The 26,722-nt window shown below is 42.8% G+C and overlaps 1 protein-coding gene across 13 annotated transcripts in view; it reads right to left on the reverse strand.

Annotated features, from left to right (window-relative positions):
* Nucleotides 1–26,722, reverse strand: part of ADD1 (adducin 1) — an 88,144-nt gene that overhangs the window by 34,214 nt on the left and 27,208 nt on the right. For all 13 annotated transcript variants that reach the window (XM_045474735.1, XM_045474743.1, XM_045474733.1 and 10 more), the window contains exons 2-3: nucleotides 12,378–12,592; nucleotides 6,244–6,406 (exon numbers count right to left, since the gene is read on the reverse strand). In XM_045474735.1, the coding sequence (XP_045330691.1) occupies nucleotides 6,244–6,406; nucleotides 12,378–12,572 (358 nt within the window). In that variant the 5' untranslated portion in view covers nucleotides 12,573–12,592. The remainder of the gene's footprint in view (nucleotides 1–6,243; nucleotides 6,407–12,377; nucleotides 12,593–26,722) is intronic.

Here is a 26,722-nt window from a genome sequence, read left to right on the forward strand (position 1 = left end):
TAAGGGACAGTTACAAAAATCCACCACTAACATCAAACATAATGATGAAAGACTGAATGTTTTTCTCCCAAGGCCAGGAACTATGTAAGGATGTATACTCTGGCATTCTTATTGAATACTATACTAGGTAGGGATCCTAACTAACACAATAAGGCAAGAAAAAGGAAAAAAAAACAAAGACATACACACTGGAAAGGAAGGAAAAAGAAGTATTTGCGCGACTCCTCATTACATGTTGCTAGATATGAATCTTGTTAATCATAAACTATCTTAAGCATACAGAAAAATATAGAGAACAATACCAAAAACCACCTATCATCTTGATTTAACATAAGTCAATCATCTACTTTAGATCTTTAATTCTTTTTTTTAAGTTTTCTTTATTTTAGTAATCTCCACGCCAAGCGTCGGGCTCGAGGCTCAAACTCATTACCCTGAGATCAGAGTTGCATGCTCTTCCAACTGAGCCAGCCAGGTACCCCCTAGATCTTCGATTCTTAAAAACTGTTTTTCAGAAGATGGTAGCAGTGACGGTAGTTTTTGAGTCTTACTAAATCTCTATTCCAACCCTCCACAAAAAATTAACTACAGCAACTAAGATATCAAAGCCAAAAACCTAAGAATGAGATCTACAACAACACTAGGTAATAAGGTAGACTCACAAAACTGAAAATATAATTGGGTAGGGTTGACAAAGACAACAGTGTATATCAGCATACATGTAGGAGGAAGCAGAAGGAACCATGGACCATTGGTTGAATCTAAGACCCTCAAAAGAACCATCAGGAACTCACTACAAAGCTCAGAGGGCCAATTTGAGAACAGCAGCTAGAACCAAGAGGAGTTCTGCACACTTAAATCCTTAAAAATTCTCCAAACTAACCATTTAAAATTGTCTTTTAGGACAAAGCCTCACACTAAGAAATATATGGTAATTCGAACCCAAAGTGACTAGCACAGAACTATAAAGAAAACAGAAGAGTCCAGATAAAAGCAAGGAAGGGAAACCGGACCCAACTTCATTCAACAAACTGCCATATTTTTTTACCACTTTGAAAAAAAACAGAAGAGGGCGCTCTAGAGCCATGACATTAGAAAAGCCTGCCTAAACCAGGAATCTCCAAGAAAACCAAGTTTCGTGTAAAAGTGAACAAAAACATACCATGATCAAATACCACCCAAAAATTATTTTAAGAAAGAAGCGCAGAATCACATCCCTACAGATAATGAAATCATACAAGAAAGATATGTATGCAAAACAGATGAAAACGATAACCTACTGCTTCATAAACAGTAAAGAAAGGTAAAAAGTATTAATAATAGAAGATATGAAAAAACGTTTAATTAGAAAAATTCACGAAGGAACATAAAAGGAATCAGAACATAAAAGGAATTAGATATAAATGAAAAAATAATTTTAAAAATAAATACTAAGCTAGGGGGCACCTGGCTGATTCAGGTCGTATAGCATGCAACTTTTGATCCTGGGGTTGTTAAGTTTGAGCCTGATGATGCTGGGTATAGACATTATTTAAAAATAAAATCTAGAGGAGCCTGGGTGGCTCAGTCAGTTAAACGTCTGACTTGATTTCGCTTCAGGTCATGATCTCGCAGTTTGTGAGTTTGAGCCCCGTTGTCGGGCTCTGCACTGACGGTGCAGAGCCTAGTTGGGATTCTCTCTCTCTCCCTCTCTCTCTGCCCCTTACCCACACTCGCTTGCTCTCTCAAATATAAATAAATTTTTTAGATTAATTAATTAAAAAATAAAATAGTGCTTGCTTTGCCAAGCACATATACTAAAATTTAAAAATAAAATAAAATCTTCTAAATAAATACATACATACGCACTAAACTAAAAGAGAAAAGAACATGAAATGGAAAAATTTTTTAAATCATGAAGAAATGAAGCAACAAAAAGGATTTGAGAACAAGCAACAGTGAAAGACAAAGAAACTCCAACATGCATATAACAGGAATCCCGGAAGTAGGAAACAACAGGAAACAGAATAAATACTGCTAAAATACAAAATATTGATAAAATACAAAAGATCTGGAAGAGCGCATCATCTGAGAAAATTAAGCCACAATGACCAACAACACTAAGACATATTCTGATAAAACTGATGGACTCTATAAAGAAAAAAGTACTTTGAACATCCAGGAAAAGAGACCAAGTCACTTATATGGAAGAGTATCTTCAATTTTAATAGCAATGCTTTGAGACGGAAAAAAAATTAATTATCTCTTTAAAATACACATAGAAAATGTGAGTCTAGTGTTTTACACCCTAACAAACCAAACTCAATTAATATTGACATACAGAGACGACAGCAGGCAAGAACTCAGAGAGTATTGTTTCCACAAGTCTTTTCTGAGAACTCTACTACAGAAGGCACTTCAGGCAACCAAAACGACTGAGGGATACACAGATACAAAGGTTGGTGGTGAGAATTAATATATATTTATTATGTATTAATTATAACACTAAATGAACATAAGAGGGAGATCATAACGTGTAATGGTTACATACTCTGACAACATAGACTGTTTTAAATTTTTTTTTTTTTTCAACGTTTATTTATTTTTTTTGGGACAGAGAGAGACAGAGCATGAATGGGGGAGGGGCAGAGAGAGAGGGAGACACAGAAATCGGAAACAGGCTCCAGGCTCCGAGCCATCAGCCCAGAGCCCGACGCGGGGCTCGAACTCACGGACCACGAGATCGTGACCTGGCTGAAGTCGGACGCTCAACCGACTGCGCCACCCAGGCGCCCCTAGACTAACTATTTTAAATCATGAAGAGAATAGACTGTTGGTAGAGTATGGTTACTTTGTGTGATATATGGGAAAACAAATGAGTAATTACATAATATTCTGGTTTTGTTATTCCTGGTTGTCCTTAAAGGCCAGAATTCTTGTTGTGGAAGAAAGGAGAATAAATGTTAGATAGCAAAGGTCCATAAAAACCCCTTAGCCCTGAATTTTGATTGGAATTAGGAGTATAATTCCAATACACTTAAAATTCCTATATGCCATATAATTCACAAGATAATATATATTTCCTAGTTCTGCCCACTAAAAAGGCCTAGAAAAGAATAACTAATCCATTAGCAAAGAGCATCCCTAGTACCTAATTTCCATTTCCCACAAAAAGAAATAAAGATTTCTTAGCAATATGGCTGATTCCAGACCTGGGGCAGGAAATGTACTAGGGAAACCTGGAACATTTCCTCATGGGGGATGGCTTGGAAACTGTCAAAGCACTAGGCTCAGAAGTCAACCTGGAGGGACTTCCACTGATCAAAGATGGGACAATGTTAGCATCACAACAGGTAACTGTAACATTTTGAAACACATTAAATATATTTAAATCTATGAATTCAAAATAATACTAAAAAATAATTGGTCATCTAAGAACGATAGGAAACTAACTTCTTATTTTGAAAAGGGCTTTAGACCACACTGGGTAACCAAAAACAGTTGTTGAAGGGAAGCTCTTTTTTTGCGTGCATGCCTGATGGTCAGTAGATCACAGCCAGGAAAGTGCTCTGTTACGTCTGAAACCCCGACCCAGAAACAGATCATTTACAAGTAGTTCAGCAAGAGGCTCCCCTTGAACATGAAATGAGTGATGGGGAAGGCGTGGCCCCTTTCCAGCCATGCCCCATTTCCCAGGGAAGTTTCTCTTTATAGAAATATTTTAACTAATGAATATAAAGGAAGGAATGATAGAATTAAAACATCGCCATCTTGGAACCTTTATTAAATTAATAGATCTATTTATTGAGCATCAGTGGCTGTTAACACAAAAAAGAAACAACCAGACTACGTGCCTACTCCTGATAGAACACAGTACTACCTACAAAGTAGGCTTTGCCAAAAAACTGAATCCAAACACACTCAAGCATCTAGATCCAACTACCAACTTACTGTAAATACAGAAGACAAAAAAACATGTTAGCAGCACCATGGAGATGGAATCAGCAAAATTCAGCCAAAAAACTCTACAGGTCCACAAACCCATTTTCTTTAAATGTAAGGAAAAAAGGGGCAACTGAGTGACTCAGTAGGTTGAGTGTCCAATTTCGGCTCAGGTCATGATCTCACAGTTCTTGAGTTCAAGCCCCCACATTGGGCTCTGTACTGACAGCTTGGAGCCTGGAGCCTGGTTCAGATTCTGTATCTCTCTGTCTCTCTCTGTCCCTCCCCTGCTCACACTCTGTCTCCCTCTCTCTCTCAAAAATAAACATTAAAAAAATTTTTTAACAGACAAAAACCAAACCAAAATATTTAGGGATGACCATTTGATTGACGAAACCATGAAGAAAAACCAAGGAAGTGGTTACAAGCCAAAATGGAGGTTCCTGGGGTGACCAGCTGTACTCAGTCAGTACAATTCTTGATCTCAGGGTTGTGAGTTCAAACCCCACATTGGATAGAGAGATTACTTAAAAGTAAAATCTTTTAGGGGTACCTGGGTGGCTCAGTCGGTTGAGTGTCCAACATTTGATTTTGGCTCAGGTCATGATCTTGAGGATCTTGAGGTTTTTGTGAGTTTGAGCCCCTCGTCAAGCTCCACGCTGACAGGGCAGAGCCTGCTTGGGATTCTCTCTCCCTCTCTCTCTGCCCCTCCTCCCCCGCCTCAAAATAAATAAATTAACATAAATAAATAAATAATTCTTAAAAGATGGTGGGTTCCTTCTGAGAGGATGATAGGAAATAGGCCAAGTGATCAATAACGTTTTATTATTAACCTGGGTAGGAGTTATAAAAGTATTCACCTTAAAATCCTTTATAAGTTATAGATCATTTATTCTATGCTATTTCTATATATTTTACAACAAAGGCTGTAATAACTTGTTTTTAAATTTGTGTTTTTAAGAAACATATCATTAGATATAATTGAAACTAATTAGCTTTCTTCCTTTCTTTTCATGGTGTGGCATTACTGAAATAAAATTTCCTTTTCTCTGACTAGAAGACAATATGCAAGTAAGTAAATACATTACACCACCCTTTTATTACCTAATCCGTATCAGACAGCACAGGATTCCATTAAAAATCCATGTGAAAACAAGAAAAACCGACTACCGTTTGACTTCAGGGTAAAAGTTTGAGTTAGTGAATTAAATGTTATTTTCATCACTCTCTGGACATTAATGGATGCATCACTCTGGTGGGTGTCAGTCAACTTCTAAGAATACTATGGAACTGACAGGCAAACTGCAAACACCAGGTGACCTAACAGAAACCACTGTCTTACGTTGGCCCATCAGAAGCTAACTATCCAGGAGCACCTGGGTGTCTCAGTCGGTTAAGCATGTGACTTCAGCTCAGGTCATGATCTCATCAAGTCCCAAGTTGGGCTCTGTCTGACAGCTCAGAGCCTGAAGACTGCTTCAGATTCTGTGTCTCCCTCACTCTCTGCACCTCCCCTGCTCACGCTCTGTCTCTGTCTCTCAAAAATTAATAAACGTTAGGGAAAAAAAAATAAAAAAAAAAAAAGAACCTGACTATCCAATTAGAACCGGCAGACACTGGTCCAGAGAAGTGCACAGTAGGTCAGTACACAGTACTCAAGCTGCCTTAGGTTCACCCCGTCATGTGAACGTTTACAAATTCAACAGCGATGGCAAAGCCCCTTCACCTTTGCACAGCTACCCGTTCTTTGCTCACATTCACCCATCCAACAATCTCCCCCCGGCTTTCTTTAGGAATTTCTCTGTTTCTCGCCCATTTACAAGCAGCAATAAGGAATGGTGGATAAGAAATGTTTGCCTGAATGAAGTTCAGGCAAAACTGATGTGCTACTTCACAAGCATTGTTTCTGATTAATTTTAGTTCACAAAAGGTGTGAGAAGCCACCTAAAATGTCATCTGCCTGAGAAATAACAGTTAATGGCTCATAAAAAAGGAGGCCTCTACACTCAAGACATTTTCAGACTTACAGACTATTTTTTTACTGTAACTAAAATATTAATTTTCAAAAATCTCAATTCTATGTATTACACTGTATACCGATCTATTTCACGTAAAAATCTGTCAGGAATTTTTTTTTAAGTAGGCTTCCTACCCAGCGTGGAGCCCAATGTGGGAATTGAACTCACGACCCTGAGATCAAGACTTGAGCTGAGATCGAGAGTCGGATGCTTAACTGACTGAGCCATGCAGGCGCCCCAAAACTGTCAGAAAATTTAACCTACGAAACGACAGAACATATATGCAGAGTCAGGAGCTACTCACTCATGTTTAAGGCAGCCATCCCTCCTTGCGGAGCTGCAGGGTAGACATTCGGTACGTTCGTGGTCATAAAATCTGCAATCTGCTGTAATGCCAACAGGCCTGTGGGATTCTTCCCCTTCTTAAATTGTTCCTGTATCATTGATTCCAACTCTTCGCAGAAAGCCTAATTAGAAGCAAATTACAACAGTGAGACACTATTTCTTTTCTGCTCCTTGGGAAGGCACAGGTAACTATCACATAGACCCGTTTGTTTGTTTTCATCCAGTGCTGGAAAAGTAAGTGGATATTCTCATATATTACTACTTGGAGCATAAACTGCTACATTCTTTCTAGAAAGTAATTTAAACAGTACAGAAGCTTAAATCTTTGAACATTCTATTGCTGATAATCTTTTCTAAAGAAATAATCAAGACATGTCCAAAGAATTATTCATAGGAATGTTCATTCTATCATGAATGACAGATGGGAAAACGGGTGATGTTGACATTTTAGACAATGGAGAACTGACTGAACACACTGGCCCACCTCACGACAGAATTCCCTGCACACATTCAACACAAGAGGCTGAGAAAAAGGAAAGGACATAAAATTGTTCCTGATATACTTTTGATCGTGAAAAGGTTAGAAAGCAATGGAACCTTTTTCTGTAAGAGAAAATATGTATCTAAACATAGAAAAAGACTACATTAAATACATCAAAATGTTCATTACAATTATCTTAGTGATGGAATTATTAGCAATTTTCATGTACTTTTGTGCTTCTCAGTATTTTCTTCAAAACAGATTTGTTTTCAAAATAGATTTTTTGAAATTACTTTTTAAAAGTTGAAAAAGGAACCCTAAAACATTTGTCCTTTATCAAATAATCCTAAATTTAAAAAAAAAATCCTAAATTAGGCAAAAGGATTAAATTGGGTGAATAGTGACTTTCATATAAAGTCACTACTGAAACAACACAGATTTATAGCTTTCCCAAACCGCAATAAAATAATTTTTTATATACCCTATAAGGAAATATCTTAATAAATAACATTTAATGTGAAAATTTGAACTCACTGAATCATTATCCACCCCTGATTTTAAATACTCTGAGGGCTTCTGGATGATTTTATATTAAAAATATACTAAACTTTCTTCTAGTTTTCCACTGCCTCAATGTAAAGCTGAAAAGATATATTGCCAAGGGACAGTCTAAATAGAACTACCACTTGCAGGAAGCAAGCAACAAACAAACATACCACATTTAATGTAATGGTATAAAAGAATGTCAATGGGGCGCCTGGGTGGCGCAGTCGGTTAAGCGTCCGACTTCAGCCAGGTCACGATCTCGCGGTCCGTGAGTTCGAGCCCCGCGTCAGGCTCTGGGCTGATGGCTCAGAGCCTGGAGCCTGTTTCTGATTCTGTGTCTCCCTCTCTCTCTGCCCCTCCCCCATTCATGCTCTGTCTCTCTCTGTCCCAAAAATAAATAAACGTTGAAAAAAAAAAAAATTTAATAAAAAAAAATAAATTAATTAAAAAAAAAAAAAAAAGAATGTCAAGAACCAAGAGCTGCTGGAGGAGCCCCTATTTACTGTATCATGAGAAATAATGTCACAGATCGTATTCTGTGGTAGTCAAGGAAAGAGGGAAAAGCTGACAGGTGCTCTGAGTAAGAAACAGAACTAAATCCACAGAACTCTGTTATCAATGCAGAATGTAAGACACAGACAGATACGCACAGATACAGACGATGAGATACAGACAGATGCAGACAGCCTCTACCAAACATCCCAGAGTGTGCTGGCTGGGCACAGAGGAAGCAAAAATTGCATAAAACAAGCTCCCTGCCCTCACGGGCCCTCAATCTGAAAAACCAAACAATCTACTTCCACGGTTTCCAAATCCACAGACATATGTGCAGGAAGCTCAATTCAACATGCAGGTACTACATATGTACGTGCACGACATCACAACTCAGCACGTGTACACAGCACAACACACAGAAGTATCAGGTGCTGTTCTAGGTATTGAGATTATACACATAGAAAAAATGGTTCTTGCCATCAAGGAACTTAAAGCTTAGCAAATACAACACAAAAAGAAGACCGCAGGGCGAGAGGCCCTTTGTGTCAATAGCACCCAGATGACTTACACGTGCAGTAAGGAGCTGAGCTTAGCGGTGACCAGTGAGGGCCGGGAGCCACCTGTCTGGATCCCAGAATCTAGCTCCAGCCAGCAGTCACCGGCCAATGACCTTGTGTGCTTCCTTGGTGCTACATCCACACCCTGACTTCTCTGCTTCCTGACCACCTCTCCTCCAATGGCCCTGTCATCCAATTCACCTCAGCCTCCCCTGTCCACGATCATGTCCTGGACATGCTCTGTCCTAGGAACTGCACCCCTCTTCAGTGTCAGAGCCAAGCATGGGTTCTCCAAACACCCCCACCCCCCCCCAGCATCCAGCTCACCCTTTTCTTCAACGCTGTCATGACCCTAACACCTTTCTGCCATCCCTTACCTTTCCTGAGTCCTGACCTCCCTCACCCAACTTAGACCCTTGGTTTAACATTATAATCATTCCCTTGCTCACACCTTCAACTCTCCACCATTTCACCCAACAAAACCCTAATCCTGGTTAAGTTCAACCCTTCACTCTTTCTACTCATGCTGCTCAAATGAGTAGAGAGGCTGGAGGGAGGGAAAAACAAAAACAAAAACCCCAGACCATGCTATGTTGTCTCACTATGAATTCCTGACCCTGACCTGACTTGCCCTTCACATTAACCCAGCAACAGCCCATCCCCTCACCCACTCTCTCCTCACACCCCCTGCACAATGCCCTGGGCTCATTCTCAGCAGGTGGCTCCACTTACTATTCCCTGACAAGAGAGAACCAGCCTCAAGTGTGTGCTCAAGTTCCCTATGGCATCTGTCCAACCACCAGCATCCACGGCCATGGCAAGGCCTTTCCCACTCCCCTCACTGACTCAACTCTCCGTGCTCCTAAAACCAGACACCAGCACCAGTGCGTTACTAGAAAGCAATTCTAGGCTTTCGACTTCTGTCCTCTGTTCCAGGGTCCCACACTGCATTCAGGTTGGTAACAGCCGATGCTTACTGTGCTCTAGACAACCTGTGGATGGGGGCTTGCTCAGTCCCCAGGGCCTGCGCATGATGTGCTGGAAGTTTCCTTTCTGCACTCTACCCCTGGGGACTTGTACTTAGTTTCTTGCGGCTTTTACATGGGAAACTGCTCAAGCCAAAAGTCTAAATGTTTTCCTGATTCCTTTCTTTTTTCTTACCACCTCTTCCTCACCAGCCATCAGCAAGTCCTATGTATCCTACCTTCAAAATAAAACGCAAAACTTACCACCACCTCCTGCTTGGAAGACAGCTTTCTCCCTTACCCCATACTTTTTTTTTTTTTTTTTTAATGTAGGCTCCACACCCTACGTGGCTCTTGAACTCATGGCCCTATGATTAAGTGTCGTGAGCTCTACTGACTGAGCCTTCCAGGCACCCCTACAATTACTTTTTCTTTTTTTTAAATATGTGTGTGTGTGTTTAAGTTTATAATTTACTTAGAGAGAGAGAGAAAGAGAGAGAGAGAGAGAGAGAGAGAGAGAGAGAGAGAGAGAATTCTAAGCAGGCTCCACGCTATCAGCACAGAGCCTGATGTGGGGCTTGATTCCACGAACCGTGAGATCACGACCTGAGCTGAAATCGCTTAACCGACTGAGCCACCCAGGCGCCCCTATAATACTCATTCCATACAAAACCCAGAATAACTTCTTTAAAAACCAAATAGTGGGGCGCCTGGGTGGCTCAGTCGGTTGAGCGTCCGACTTCAGCTCAGGTCACAATCTCACGGTTCGTGAGTTCGAGCCCCGCGTCGGGCTCTGGGCTGATGGCTCAGAGCCTGGAGCCTGCTTCCGATTCTGTGTCTCCCTCTCTCTCTGCCCCTCCCCCATTCATGCTCTGTCTCTCTCTGTCTCAAAAATAAACAAACATTAAAAAAAAAAAATAGCGTCATTCCTGTCTGCAGCCCTCCAATGACTCTCTCCTATACTCTGAACACAAAACAAACTCCTGATGTGAGCTTACACAGCTTTCCAGGACCTGCCCCTCCCCACCATCCAACTTCACTGCCCCCTCCCTGTTGCCTCCTGTGCTTAGACCACACTGGGGCCTTCTGCCTCTCCAAGCCCACAGAGCACACCCCTGGCTATCCTAGGAATTTCATGTCAGCTGCCCCTCAAGCTGCCCCCCCCCGCCACCCCTGCATGGCCAGCTCCTTCCAGTCATTCAGACTCAGGTGAGACCTCCCTTTCTCAGAGAGACCTGTTCTAACCACCACTCAATCTAATCACCCCACTGCTTCCTGCACCACACTTCTCTTTGTTGTTTCTTGTTCACCTCCTTCGAGGGGAGTGTGAAGTCCTCTCCCTGACCTGGGTGCTCACACAGGGTGTGACACACATCAAATTTCACCAAGCTGTACACTTGAGATTTCTGTGCATTACTCTAAGTTACGCCTCAACAATAAGCAAACAGTAATAACGGCCAAACAAATAGAATCTGTTAGAATCTGAGACCTTATTTGTCCTGTTTACCGCTAACTCCTTAGGTTCCTTGAACAGCTATATGCTGCTGAGACAATCAACATTAAAAATAATTCAATGACTACCTGCCAAATGATACCTCAAAGTATTAAGGGCATCAAACAAGATGAGAAGGATAAAAAGGAATAAAGCATATACAAGGGCAGCAGCATCAACATGAGGAAACAATAGGACAGAACTACTTTACGTGGAGACGCAAGCACAAGACGCAGAGTTGGGCGCGCTTCCCACTCTCAGTGCTGACGTAACTGAAGGGAAACCCAATCAGTGATCAGCCGCAGGGTAAGGCCCAGTAAGTGCCCGGCGCTAAGCTAGGTGGTCTGGAGGAAAGGGCCCTTTTTAAAGGGTCCTGAAATAAAGAGACTCTCTGGAGAAGTAGTAAGAGAGTGAAAAAGAGAAGGAAAGCACCTCCCCTCCTTGAGGACACTGAAGAGTTCTCGTTTATTTTGACTGATAACATGAACTAGACAAAATTCTTTCAAAAGCCTTGCCCGTACATGCGAGGCACTGATTTCCTGTGTGAAAACACATGGACCCGGACACACACAACACAGCTAAGAGCAGACGCATCAGAGGAGGAGGAGGAGGAGGAGGAGGAGGAGGAGGAAGGAGAGGAGAAAGAGGAGGAGGTAGAGGAGGAGGAGGAGGAGAAAGAGGAGGAGGAGGAGGAGAAAGAGGAGGAGGAGGAGGAGGAGGAGGAGGAAGAGGAGGAGGAGGAGGAGGAGGAAGGGGAGGAGGAGGAGGTAGAGGAGGAGGAGAAGGAGGAGGAGGAGGAGAAAGAGGAGGAGGAGGAGGAGGAGGAAGAGGAGGAGGAGGAGGAAGAGGAGGAGGAGGAGAAGGAGGAGGAGGAGGAGGAGGAGGAAGAGGAGGAGGAAGAGGAGGAGGAGGAGGAGGAGGAAGAGGAGGAGGAGGAGGAAGAGGAGGAGGAGGAGAAGGAGGAGGAGGAGGAGGAGGAGGAGGAGGAGGAGGAGGAGGAGGAGGAGGAGGAGGAGGAGGAGAAAGAGGAGGAGGAGGAGGAGGAGAAGGAGGAGGAGGAGGAGGAGGAGGAGGAGGAGGAGGAGAGGAGGAGGAGGAGGAGGAGGAGGAGGAGGAGGAAGAGGAGGAGGAGGAGGAGGAGGAGGAGGAGGAGAGGAGGAGGAGGGAGGAGGAGGAGAGAGGAGGAGGAGGAGGAGGAGGAGAGGAGGAGGAGGAGGAGGAGGAGGTAGAGGAGGGAGGAGGAGGAGGGAGGAAGAGGAGGAGGAGGAGGAGGAGGAAGAGAAGGAGGAGGAGGAGGAGGAGGAGGAGGAGGAGGAGGAGGAGGAAGAGGAGGAGGAGGAGGAGAAAGAGGAGGAGGAGGAGGAGGAAGAGGAGGAGGAGGAGGAGGAGAAGGAGGAGGAGGAGGAGGAGAAAGAGGAGGAGGAGGAGGAGGAGGAGAAAGAGGAGGAGGAGGAGGAGGTAGAGGAGGAGGAGGAGGTAGAGGAGGAGGAGGAGAGAAAGAGGAGGAGGAGGAGGAGGAGGAGGAGTGCACTGGTTCAGAGAGAAGGCTTCTCTTACGGGACTCTGCAGGATCATAGACACCCTCTTTTTCTGCTCCATCATATTGAAGTCCTGCCGAAGGTCCGGTGCCATGTTCCTCTCTCGCAAGTACTCCGGGTTGTTCTCATCCACCCTGTCAAAGTACCTCTCCTTGTGAGGCGCTGTGGTCGGGGGTGGCGAGGTCACCACCGCAGCCCGCGTGTCACCGTTCATCGTACAGTCTTTCTCGGCTCCTACAGAATCAACACACAAGACAGCGTTGTGTTGGAGTCAACGTCCAATAGCATTTCACAGCCAGCAGCCAGCCTGACAAACCCAGCCTCCAGCGTGACAGGGCTGTGACCAATGGAGTCAGAGCCACGGCGTATGAGGCTTCTTTGTGGCCTGAGGCACACGGTGCATCAGCCACCTCCCGCCCCTTCTACGAACCCTAGGCCAAGGGCGTCTGTCCTTGCCATTGTTCCTCACACAACAGAACAATCTCACAAAGCTATTAAGTCCTCTGTCAAAGCGAAAAAGAACTCGATATTCAACTGTGACAAGTCGGTTTAAGTCATGATGTTGTCCCACCCAGACAGGACCTACCAACAGCAGAGTTCATTTCTGGAGAAATCTGATTTATGGTATTTTTCCAAGATTATGTCAGTACTGATTTTGCAAAGGATTTTCCAAACACATCAATAAGAAGCTGCTCACACATCTGTATTCATGCAAATGGAAAATACTCCTCATCAACATCACCTTTTCAGTTCAAAGAACGGCAGGTCCTGAAAATGTCAATGTGCCCTAATTTGTGACTAACCTAAAAGATGCCCAAATGACTCAAATTTAAAAATCTGTTATTATAGCTACTTATTTACACTTTTTAATCCCAATCTTTTTATCTGAAATGTTCAAATACTAAATTATATTCTTTAACTACTAAATCTCTAAACAACACCCTTTACTAATCAACTAGTTTAATTACTATTGTTCGTATAAAACACTGAATGACAGCTTCAACTACATATATGCAGTATTTACTGAGCACATATTATGTCTAGCCATTGTGCTAGGCACAAAAATTAATCAGACACTGTCCTCACCTTGGGGAAGCTGGAGTCACAAACTGAGAGAGGAGGCACTGATTCAGAAGTCATCAGCACCGGGACAGCAGTTAAAGCCGGAGAGAAGGGGACACTGGCTAGCAGTACACAACGTGAGAACAAGGGGCAGAACCAGCACCTAGAATAGCTCCCAACATAGAGCTGTATATAAATAAAAGTTTTTGAATAAATTAAGAACAAGAAGGAAAGGAAACAGAGACAGGGTGAGAAACAGACTCAGAGGCCACAGGCAGAATTTGAATGGTGAGTGGACAACAGCTCCTCAAGCCACACGGGATAAGCAAGGTAGAGATTTCCAAGTTGATTAAATTAGCAACTGAAATGTAATTGGTGCCCCTTCCTTACACACTACACACAAAATTCATCCCAAATGGAACACAGACGTAAATGTAACAGCAAAATCTATAAAATTCCTAGAAGAAAACACAAGAGTAAATCCATGAGACATCAGGTTAGGCAAAGTTTTATGGCACTGAAAGGACAAGCAACAAAAAGAAAAAAAGAGATGGATTGGACTTCCACAAACTTAAAAATGTTTGTGCTTCAAAGGACACATAAGAAAGTAAAAAGAGAGCCCACAGAATGGGAGAAAATATTTGAAAATCATGTATCTGGGAAGAGATTTGCATCCAGAATATATAAAGAACTCTTACAATGTAATAATTAAAATAACAATAAAAAAAACTTGAGAATTATCAAGTGACCTCAGTGGATACCCCAAAGAGCACAAGAACTGAGCAGCTGAAAAGGCCTAAATTCTTGATCCACAAAATCATGAGCTATGGATAATAAGATAATTATTTTAAGCTGCAAAGTTCCAGGACAGCTTGTTACTGAAATAATGGTGCTCAGGGGAAGGAGAGGGTGTATTCCAGACACTGGTTTTCACTTGTACGTGATCCTCTCAACTTCCCTATTTGGTTTTGTGGTTGTGTTTGTTTTTTTTTTTATTTTAAAGATTCTATTTTTAAGTCATCTCTATGCCCAACATGGGGCTTGAACTTACAGCCCCAAGATCAAGAGTCACAAGCTCCACCGACCTAGCCAGGCAGGCGCCCTTCCCTATTTGTTGATACATCACTGTTTTCCTCACTTCACAGATGAGGGAACTCAGCTACTCAACAGAGAAGGCGCAGGGCTGGGATTCAAAGTGCAGGTCATCTGCTGCAGAGCTTTTGTTCTTAACCTGTAAGCCATACTGTAAATAATGAGGATGACAGTGGGAGGGGACAGAGGCAGCAGTGGGGGGGAGAAGGTCCCCAAAGGGATGAGAAGGAATGAAATCAATGGCCTGAGATGCTACATTGCTACATGTCTCGTAAGTCAGACCAATGCCACTGACTTTGGACTGCAATGTGAATAGCAAGGCTTTTTTTTTTTTTTTTTTTTAATATTTATTTATTTTTGAGAGACAGAGCGTGAGCGGGGTAGGGGCAGAGAGAGAGAGGGAGACACAGAATCTGAAGCAGGCTCCAGGCTCTGAGCTGTCAGCACAGAGCCCAACATGGGGCTCAAACCCACGAATTATGAGATCACGACCTGAGCCGAAGTCAGACGCTTAACCGACTGAGCCACCCAGGTGCCCCTGAATAGCAAGGCTTTAAAGAAAAGTTTATATAAAAAAAAATATCTTACGGTATCAACAGCCAAAGAATCAGTTGGAGAAAACCTTTTTTTTTTTTTTTAATAGAGATCAATTTAAATATTGTTCTTCTGAAACCTAAAGATAGGACAGAAATAATATATGCTTAAAGTGACACAAAGACAAGGTATAAAAACAATCAGGGACTAAAAGTCAACACAGAATAAATAAACCCAGGACCTGAATGTAGTCTTTAAAACTTACTCTTCTCTAAACATATCCCATAAAATTTTAGTTTAATCTGTTTACTTTAACCTAGTTTGTTCTAAAATAATGATGCAAAGAATAAAATAATGGTTGTCTAATGTTTCTTCATTAGATGTAAATGAAGCTGAACATTCTGAGCCAATGAAACAAAGGTTCTATATCAAGGATAAAAGAGAGAGGAAGAAGAAGAAAATGCAGTATTGTTACTTCTCTATTACTGAGTCCCAATTGGAAGACATTTTCACCAATTAATAAGGACACAGGCAACATTTTAGAGGCAACCATCGCTGGTTCTTGGTTCCCAGAGCTGACTCACAGAATCTCTGAAACACTTGTTAAAGATAAGGCAGAGATTGCTCTCTTTTTATTACAAATTGCCATGTGAATGTGATAAGACGCAGAGTGCAGACTAGATATGCATGTGTTCCTTTCCTTCAATAAGGAAGTCTATAAATTTAAATCAAAACCAAAGTATACATATTCTGAGCCTACTAATCAAGAATAAACATAATTCCATTTTTAAAGCACAAAGCTATATTTAGTGTTTGTCAATTGTGCACTCAAGTTTCATGAGCTTAGTTTTTAGGAGCATGTTAAGACAGCAAATTTTTCTAGGAAGATCTCTAAAACTAAGTTATTACTTAATCCAAATTTTTGAAAAAGAAATGGGGAAATACAGATGCAAAAAAATTTCTGGCAACATTAGAGTATTTTAAAATAATTTAAAAGGTAGTAACAAGCTCACTAGTTGTTAATGTCTAACAGTACATGAATGGTCATAACATAAATATTAAAATCTGCTCAATACAGTATTATGAAACTACAGATTCTTTGGCATAGCATACATAAGAGATTATACCATATAAGTGAAAAACTATAAATAATTTTTCTATTCTATTCTATAATATTATCAATACTGTAATTATGATTACACAGACAAGATGACACAGTAGCACATGAGCTGTACTAAAGCTGAATAAATTGATAAAAGACAAGAATGGATCAGCATTTCTCCATCTCAATATTCTATAAAGTTGCTCTAATTTTACCTGTGTAAAAATGTTAAGATTTCACTAATCTTAGTATGTTGATACTTAAAATCAACGAAATCTCTGGGAACAATCCATTCAAATACACAAACGCACTCAACAGAACCCAAAGGTCTGGATGAGCCTTGACTACCAAGCTTGGCTTGCCCACGTGACATCTCACACCCACCCCCTGCCCATGTCACTCCTGGACACACAACTACCTCCTAATTAGTTTCTCTACTTCCTGTCTCCCAATAATCCCCACACCAACCCATTCCCCCAGTGAAACCAAGGAGTTTAAAAATGTCTGATCATAGCACTCACTCTCCTGCTTAAAACCTGACGGCTAACAATAGGTCTTTAGCTGAATCCTAATCTAAATCTAAAAATGACATATGAAACAATAAGACGTCTGAACATCAACCAGTCTTGGATGGCATGAAGAAATTATTGTTAAAAATTTTAGGTATGATCTTATTATGGTTATACTAGCTATATAAGACACACACACACAGAAATACTTATGGATGAAATAACATGGTATCTGGAATTCGCCTAAAGCTTCTCTGGGGGTGGGAGGGAGAAGAGTAAGGCTTACACAAAACAGGTAAGACTGGCCATGAGCCGGTAACTGTCGAAGCTGGATGAAGGATAAAGCAGGATTCACTATATATTCTGTATGGTCCGAAAGGCTCCATAATTTTCCTTCCTCTTAGAATAAGGCAGGTCTCAAAACCCCTTACATAAGCTGGTCCCTGCCTGCCTTCAGATGAACACATTTCAGCAAGTTCTTTCACAAGGATATCACTGATACTGGGATGAAAAGACATTTTAAGATTAACACCCCTTGTCTAATGTCCCATAAGACACCACTCTGCCTCATACATTATTTACTGATGTAATAATGTATTTACTGATGACAAAGTATGCCCTGGAATATTCTTTCTTACCAAAGGTATTCTAGCCCAGAATGATCCATCTTGATATATAACTAAACCTTAGATCAGAAACCAGACAGATTTTTGCTTCTCTAAAATAGCTATGAGATCGTTCTAAAGCTTGTGGGCAGATTCAGTTATTTCTTGGCATCTCCCTTCCGGCACAGACATTTTGCTAATGGCTACCTAGTCTGACCATTCACTGAATTTATCTCTGAATCCCTAAAGGCAGAACACTCAAACCAAAGGCTGAAACAAGAAGGCGGCCATTAACAAAATTCTCGGGATAAAGCGTGTGCTAGAAGGTCACGTCAGTTCCTAATTATTCTTAAAACATTTCTCAGGAACCATGACTGCCAGGTGATAATGAACTTCTCCATGGAAAATAAACCAGGAGGTATCAAAAATGCTCATGTGGTGATAAAAGTGGTACTTTCTGCAGGTGTCCTTGGCCATCTGACACCTAACTCCAGACAGCCTTTGGAACTGTCAACAGGAGAACAAGAAAAGAAGTGACCTCTGCAGTATCTCCGTTTATTTCTGTTATCTCCTAGTGCTTAACAGATCTCCACTACAGCTACTTTCCCCATTATGTGTGAGGCACCAGAGATAAAAAGTTAGAAAATGAGTAGATGAGAGACAAATAAATGTAATCAAACACTCTTGGTGCCATGACAGAAACCTACTTACGTATCAGCGAGGGAGAAGTGCCCAACAGTGGGAGGTAAAAAGAGCAGCGACGGTGTTAGGGGTGGAACTGTATCCCTGCAAAATTCATTGCTTTTTCATTTTTTTGGAAATTAGGGTCACTGTAGATATAATTAGGTAAGACGAGGTCACAGTGAAATAGTATGGATCCCTAATTCAATTTGACTGGTGTCCTTATAAAAAGAGGACATTTAGATACAGACTCGAATATAGGAAGAACGCCGTGTGAAGAAGGTAGGGGTCAGCTGAGGTGACGCATCTACAAGCCAAGGAACAGCAAAGACTGCCAGAAAGTCACCAGCAGCTAGTGGAAAAGCCTGGAACAGATTCATCTTCATGGCCTCAGAAGGAACCAACCCTACCGACACCTTGATCTTGCATTTTTGGCCTCCAGAACGGAGACACAATGAATTTCTGTTGTTTGAGTCACCCAGGCAATGGTACTTTGTGACGGCAGCCCCAAGAAACCAATACAGAGGGCTGTCTGGAAAGCTTCACAGAAGAGATGCATTTAGAGCTAAGGAGTTGCTTCCAGGAGGCTCGGGGCAGGTAGCAGTCACCTGGTGAACGGGTATCTACTGAGCTTTAAAGACAGCAGCAGAGACAGCACAGTGAGCGAGCGGTCAACCACCCCCGCTCTCACGCGTAATGCCTGGCACCCCGCAGGAACGTGCTGAAGGAGCCTTTAATGACCTACCCGAACGGTTCTCTCTTCCAAGCCTTCCAGCCCCACTCACTGTCAGGATCCAACTCAAATATATCCTGCTCTGTGAAGTGTTCCCAAGCCTCTGAGCTTGGCACTTGGCCTCCAGGGCTCCAAGGAACTTTACACTCACCTCTGTTCGGCCACTTTCAAACAGGACCAAATTATCTGTATGTGTGCTTGCTCCATCACCAGTCTGTGGGCCCATAAAGAACAGAGACACTCAATCTCTAGTTCATTTTTGTAAACAAGCCCTGTGAGAGTGTTTCGCACACAGTAGGGACTCAAGACCCTGTTTGTTCTTGCAGTAGAGTATCTGCTACAAGAGACACCCTAACTTCTCGGGAAGGGCTCTGTGAGGTTTGTGCCCAGAATGAAACTGCATCATCAGGACACACTCAATGGAACAGATGGTAGAATCGCCCCCCAACAAAACAAGAACAAAACACGTAGCTGTGAGAAGTGACGGAGATGTGAATCAGATTGTGAGAATCATTTCACAGCGTATACGCATATCAAGTCATCACGCTGTACACTTTAAATATATCACAGTTTTGAGGGGCACCTGGGTGGCTCAGTCAGTTAAGCGTCCAACTCTTGACTTCAGCTCAGGTCATGATCTCGAGGTTCATGAGTTTGATCCCCCACGTCGGGGGGCGCTGACAGTGCGGAGCCTGCTTGGGATTCTCCCTCTCCCTCTGTCTCTCTGCCCTCCCCAACTTGTGTGTGCTCTCTCACTCTCTCTCTCTCTCAAAAAAAAAAAAAAACTTTAAAAAATAAATGTATTACAATGTTGTCAATTATATTTCAATAAATCCACAGGGGAAAAAAGCTTAAAAAAAATATGTAGTCTTTGCTGGAAAAAGTGACAGCATTTTTTTTAAGTTTATTTATTTTGAAAGAGAGAGAAAGAGAGAGATCGAGATCGAGCAGGGGGAGGGGCAGAGAGAGAGGGAAAGAAAGAGAGAACCCCAAGCAGGCTCTGCCTTGTCAGCACAGAGCCTAACTCAAGGCTCAAACTCATGAACCAAGAGGTTGTGACCTAAGCTGAAACCGGGAGCCGGTTGCTTAACCAACTGAGCCACCCAGGCACCCCCAAAGAGTGACAAGCTTTTAAACAGGAGGAGCGGACACTGGTGGCTAAGCTCAGACAAAGGGCTGGGACAGTGCTGCATGGATAGTCCACACCCTGTCCAGTGCCTGGGCTGGGAAAGCAGAAGAGACACAAAAACCATGGCCAAAAATTCATGATAAGTTCTTAGAAACCTACAAGTCTGGAAGGGGTGCTATGCCAGTCAAAAGAGGAGTCCCTAATACCGACTGGCAGGAGGGAGTCCAACATTGGAGCCCCCTCCCAAATCAAACAGAACACAACCAGAATCAGTTAGAAGCCCTCACTGCTCACAGTACCAGCCTCTTTCTCCACCTCCCCTCGAGGGCAAACACCCACCTTCTGTGTAAGATTCTTCTTCACAGGTTCAGGCTGACTGAGTGTCCTGCCCTGCTTGGGGCCTCAAAGCTAAGTACAAGCCTTTAATTACTCTGATCGGATCATTTCTATTCCTGTGTCTCCGGATGTTCCCTTGCCGATGAAACTGCTCCAAAGTCCCCTTTAAAATAATCGCTGCTTACTATTTGGTTAAGTGCTGATTTAAAACTTAGTTGTATACGCATTAACTCATGTTTTCCCACAGATAAGATAACTGAGGCACAAAGCAGTGAAGCAGCCAACACGAGGGGAAGCATCTGAACGCCAGCTGCCTGGCTCCAAAGCGCCTGCTCCTAACAACACCACACACTAACCTCCCCACCCGTATGTTGTCCCAGCACAGATCCAATTAGAAAAGAAAGAAAAAATAAAAAGTCAAACTGAATCAAAACAATGCTTCCCAGCCTCGTGGCCCACACTTATGCTCCTTTTAATCAGGAAATGATAACCTGGGTGGGTCCTCTTGTGTCCTCTCTCCCTTAGGATGAATGGTTAATTAACAAGTCCCCAGCCTAAATCTTCCACAGTTTAGTTTTTGCATTCAGTCATATCCTGCTGTTGTTCTTTTAACTGTTTTTTTTTAAGGTTTCTCTCTTTTTTAATGTTTATTCATTTGCGGTGGGGGGGGGGGGGGGAGAGCTAGCAGGGAAGAGTGGCAGAGAATCTTAAGCAGGCCCCATGCTCAGCACGGAGCTCGACGAGGGGCTCAATCCCACCACTGTGAGATCATGACCTGCCAAAATCAAGAGTCAGACGCTTAACCGACTGAGCCGCCCGGGCGCCCCTAACTATAGTTTTTTAATCAACCCTATGGTGTACTATTACAGAGTCGAGTTGCTTGTTTAAGGGTGCATAGCCATAAATGGAAAAGCAAGAATTTGGAAATAAGACTACAGTTTGGAGCCGGTCCACATGTGCTGACGACAGGACCCTCCAGTCCAGGGGTTAGTGCGAGGCAGTGGACAAGCCCCTGGGTCAGACCCCAGTGGTCAGTCCCACTACTTCCACTGCAGAACTTCAACAAGGACCGAGTCTTCATCCATAAAGTAGAAATATCTCCCTAATGCAATGAATCAAATGAGACAATGCAGCCTAGAGCACCTTGGGGGAAAAAATGAGAAAATGCTACAGAGAAATAATTACCATTTCTAGGACTCTCAAACTCCACACCTAATTGCTCTCAATCCAGCTGAGGAGAATACAACTAGGAAATGCAAGGGACGTAGGAGAGAGCCCAGCGCAGGAACTTTATGGCAGCGTGCCAAAGGCCCCTGCAGAGCACCAAGCTCCCACCCAGCTCTGTCCACTTAACAACCCATTTGCAGGTGGAAAACGGACTCTGAGTTTCAGGTTCCTGAGGCCTCAAGATGAATAAAGGGCCAGGTCAGGCCACGGACCCAAGACCACTCGCTCCAAACGCCAAGCTCATCCCTCACCTGCTGTACAAGAAATCGAAAGTGGAACACTGGCCAAGAGCAGGAAAGCAGGGCACTCTCTCCTCACCATTGAGCACAGAACAGACCTGAAGATCGGTTAAGTGCATGGACGGTGAAGAAATACAAAGTCATCCTCCATTGCTGATTTCACAAAATTTCCTTTCGTCCAGAAAAATTATAAAGTGACATCCAGCACTTTCAGATGGCACATGAGCTCATATTGATCAGTTTACTCTCAAACAAGGGCTTTTCTTTTTTTTTTTTTTTAAGATTCTATTTTTTCAGTAATCTCTATCCCCAACATGGGGCTCAAACTCAGAACCCCAAGATCAAGAGTTGTAAGTTCCACCCACTGGGCCAGCTAGGCGCCCCAAACAAATGTTTTTCAAGAAAAAATTCCACATGGCATGCCTGGGTGGCTCGGTGGGTTGAGCTTCCGACTTTGGCTCAGGTCATGATCTCACAGTTTGTGGGTTCAAGCCCCGCATCAGGCTCTGTGCTGACATCTCAGAGTCTGGAGCCTGCTTCGGATTCTGTGTCTCCCTCCCTGTTCCTCCCCTGCTCACACTCTGTCTCTCAAAAATAAACAAATGTTTAAAATTTTTTAATTAAAAAAAAAAAGAAAGAAAGAAAAGAAAAAAAGTTCCACAAAGGAAACTGCAATTCAGATTTCAAGAGAGGAATCTCGGAGAAAAAACTTTACATATGGTACCTCACAATTCAACAAATAACCCCCACTCCACGGGACAGTCTCCACTGCCATTACTCTACTGATCCACACATTCTAAGCCACATGCCCTGAACCACCATTTATAATCAAGGGCATAACTCAACTTCATCCTCCGATAGTGCCAACGACTTTCTCTATTTTTGCTCCTTCACGATCCCATTACTGTCCTTCAATTACTATTTTTAGTTTTCACTATATTTTTACTGAAGCAATGGACTCTTCCAAAATTTACTGTTTTACTGAAACAAGGCTCTTCCTGGATTTCATTCTATGAGACTGGCTTACAAAGTAAGGGTCTGAGCTGGATTTCTGTTTCTTTTTCTGGGGGGAGGGAGAAGGTGAGGAAGTCTGGCAGGGTCATACAGAAGATTAAAATACTGACACAAAAACAAACAGTGTTTTCAGAATGTAATGGTCACTAAATGTTCCTATTTGTGAAGTAACTGGTTCCTGTGGAAGACAAACGCTAAACAGAAGCTTTGAAGATAGTCAACCAGGGCTAAAAGACAGAGGGCACGTTGCCAAGTGCACTAAGAAATGCATATTCCACACACGCGAAGGTCGAGCTGCAGGCTCCTTTATTAACTCTGGGACTTCTGAAAACAGGGCCAGGTTCTTCTCTTTGGAGCTGGTCAGGAAGTACTTAAAATCACAAGCATAAGCCTAAGTAAAATTCTGCCAAAAGTATATTCTCTGAAAAGTAACTATGCCTGCTGACAGAGAACGAAAACCCTTTTATGCTATACTTATGAGCACACAAGTTTTTCGATGGTCTAGTTCTCACAAAAATTAGGGTATACTGTCAGGTACAAAAAGCAGAATACAAAGAATGATATATGTGTGGTGGCTTTTCATGAGGGAGAGGAGGGGTAAGAAAAATACCTGTACTTGCTTGCATTTACATAAAGAAATGAAAGAAGAATATACAAGAAACTTAAAATGGTGGTTTTCTGGGGCGCCTGGTGGCGCAGTCGGTTAAGCGTCCGACTTCAGCCAGGTCACGATCTCGCGGTCCGTGAGTTCGAGCCCCGCGTCGGGCTCTGGGCTGATGGCTCAGAGCCTGGAGCCTGTTTCCGATTCTGTGTCTCCCTCTCTCTCTGCCCCTCCCCCGTTCATGCTCTGTCTCTCTCTGTCCCAAAAATAAATAAACGTTGAAAAAAAAATTAAAAAAAAAAAAAATGGTGGTTTTCTTGTGAGAAGTGAGAAGGATCTGGATAGATGGAGGACAGAGATGGCCAGGAGAGTCTTTACTGTTCATATAGATAGATAGATAAATAGATAGATAGATAGATAGATAGATAGATAGATAGATAGATTTTTTTTTTTTTTTAAGTGTAATTTATAGGGGCATCTGGATGGCTCAGTCAGTTAAGCGTCTGACTTTGGCTCAGGTCATGATCTCATGGTTTGTGGGTTCGAGCCCCACATCAGGCTCTGTGCTGACAGCTCAGGGCCTGAAGCCTGCTTCAGATTCTGTGTCTCCCTCTCTGCCCGCCCTCCCCCACCTTGCACTCTATCTCTTGCTTTCAAAAATAAACATTTAAAATAATTTTTTTAATAAAGTATAATTTATTAAAAAAAAATTTAAGACATAACACCATGAAGAACACAAATAATAAGCATCACTGAAGGTATAAAATGAACAGAATACACAGTACATTGTATTTCCAGCAGCATGATGATACCAAACATTTGTTTACAGCTTATAGTTTAATATATATTGTTAGATGTTTTAGTAGGGTGGCCCTTTCCTGATTTTACAGGTGATAAAATGTAGGTTCTAAGAGACTGTCTCATCCTAAGTAGAGACTGCAAGAGTTGATAATGTAGAAGGTTAAACGAGCCCCTCCCAGTCTCTCCTCCAAAATGATTCTGTTCATATCAGAATCATTTATAACCCAATATTTCTTTACATCAGTAGTGGCTGGTTAAAACGGGAGTATTTATTTAAATCCATATTGGCTCTAGTTTGCAGCCATGACTTCCATCTTGCCAAAAGCACTGGAGTTCCTGCCCTACAAGTACCAAGGTCACTTCCTTCTCTAAGGAAGCAAATAAAATGCTCTTCAATGTTAGAGAATGACAGACAAGGCTTAGCGCTAAAGAACAGGCCACTAATCGCACTGGCCTTGAAGTCTGTAGCTATTAGGGGACATGGTCCAGCTTGCTAATGGGGAGAGACAGACCAGGCTTTATGAATTTTCGTGGTCTAACAGCATCAGGAGGTCTAGGGCACAGGAGGTCATCCTTAAGTGTGTTAACCTGAGGAGTTAGTAGGCAGCACAGCAGACATGAGGACCTTACAGCCTTTCTGACTCAATGTTGTAAAGGTCTCCGCAGTAGACCCCTTAACTCTGACCCCTTTGTTTCATAGAATTTTTTTTTGTTTATTCATTTTTGAGAGACAGAGGGAAACCGAGCATGAATGGGGGGAGGGGCAGAGAGACAGAGGGAGACACAGAATCTGAAGCAGGCTCCAGGCTCCGAGCTGTCAGCACAGAGCCCGACGCGGGGCTCAAACTCACGAACCGTAAGATCATGACCTGACCTCAGTCAACCAACTGAGCCACCCAGGTGCCCCTGACCCCTTCATTTTAAAAGCAGGAAACCTGAGGATCAGAAAAGTAGAAGACTCAGCACACAGGGAATCACTGGCAGAGAGCAGCAGCCTAGTGTATGTCTAGAGTCAATCAAGGCCAAGTGAGAGTTACGAATTGTGTAATCCTGGACAAGCTGCTTTAACTTCTCTCTGGGACTCAGTTTCCTCATCTATAAACTGGATGTGGTGATGGAAACCTTGAGGGATATTGTAAGAATCCGAAATGCTGTCTGGAGAGCATTTAGCAGTGTTTGGCAGACAGGGCACGCACATTAACAAGCAGCTATGATTACTGGACTCACCTAGGACACATATGTACACACATAATTTATTTCTCATTATCACTATCACTATGTTAACATCCAAAAACCTCTGAAGTCTTTAAAAATTCTGGATGATATCTGAAAGGGGAAATTATGAAAAGCCTTAATAACCATAAACCAAAGAGGTCAAAACCAAATTCAGACAAAGGAAAATTATGCCTCAAACTGCATACCTTCATCAGTTTTTACTTTTCAAAATGGTGCCATTTCAATAGACAAGACATTACTGCAGTGGAGGGGACAATCCCAACTTGAAAAGGCTCTGCACTTAGCCTGCAGACAGAAGTGACAGACCCTGGCAGAGGGGCCAGGCAGTTGGCACGATGAGTAAGTGGCATGGTGCATTCGAAGGGGAGAAGTGCTACGGGAGGGGGCCAAGAGGACAGGGAGGGGGCCAAGAGGGCAAGGAGGTGGGGAGCAGGTCCAACATTAAGGAGGAGGGCGGAAGAGGACTCTGGAGAAGGTGACATCACCCTCACCATAATGGTGAAGGCATCCAGACACTCCAGGCACCGGGATAGCCAGAGCCAAGGCCAGGAATGAGGACCGGCATTTGCCTGGGGATAAAACAAAGTCTGTTTCTCATCATTTTCTTTAAGCATTAAAATATTTCATTTACATTCTGGTAAATAAGCAAACAACGATACGAAAAGGTCCACTCAACCCTAACTTGTCCCAAACAGGACTCTTAATCTTCCCCTAGTCTTGTCTCCCTGCTTCTACCCTCAAACTCCTGTAACTTGTTCTTCATAAAAATATCATCAAACCATGTCCTGCCCCTGCTTAATACCCACCAATGGCTTCCCACAGCCCCTGGAATAAAATCTGAAATCCTGACCAGAGCCGGCAGGGACCCTCCAAGGTTGGCCCCTAGCCATCTCTCTGCCGTGATGTCCCAGATACATTAGCCTCTCTTCTGTCCACAAACACACCCAACCCCTTCCTGCCTGACAGCTTTACACTTACCTTCTCTCTGCCCACAACAAACTTATTCCAGCTTCGCTGAGTGTCTTACTCCTTATTTTAGGAGCAAGTTTTGGGTCAAATTTCACCTATAAATTTTGAGATTAGTTTCCCTGCCCACCCTAGAGTAGCCCCTACTCCCACCTCTCTCAAATCACCCTGGGTTTTCTTTGCCTTCAATGCACTCATCACCACTTTCAGAGCACAGACTCTGGAGCCAGACTGCTTGAGTTCAAATTCCAGCTCAGCCACTTACCGACTCTGTATGCTTGGGAAAATTTCTTAACTTCTTCGGCCTCATTTCCCACATGTACAAATAATAAGGCTTAACAACAGTACCACCTCAATGCATGTAAAATGCTTAGAAACAAGTATCTGACACATAGGAAGCATTCAAATGTTCGTTATTAGTATCACTGTCAGAAATTAGTATTCCTATCTCGCTATTAGAATATAAACCCAATAGGGCAAGAGGCTCATCTGTACCA

This window comes from Leopardus geoffroyi, chromosome B1, assembly GCF_018350155.1.
Source record: "Leopardus geoffroyi isolate Oge1 chromosome B1, O.geoffroyi_Oge1_pat1.0, whole genome shotgun sequence".
NCBI lineage: Eukaryota > Metazoa > Chordata > Mammalia > Carnivora > Felidae > Leopardus > Leopardus geoffroyi.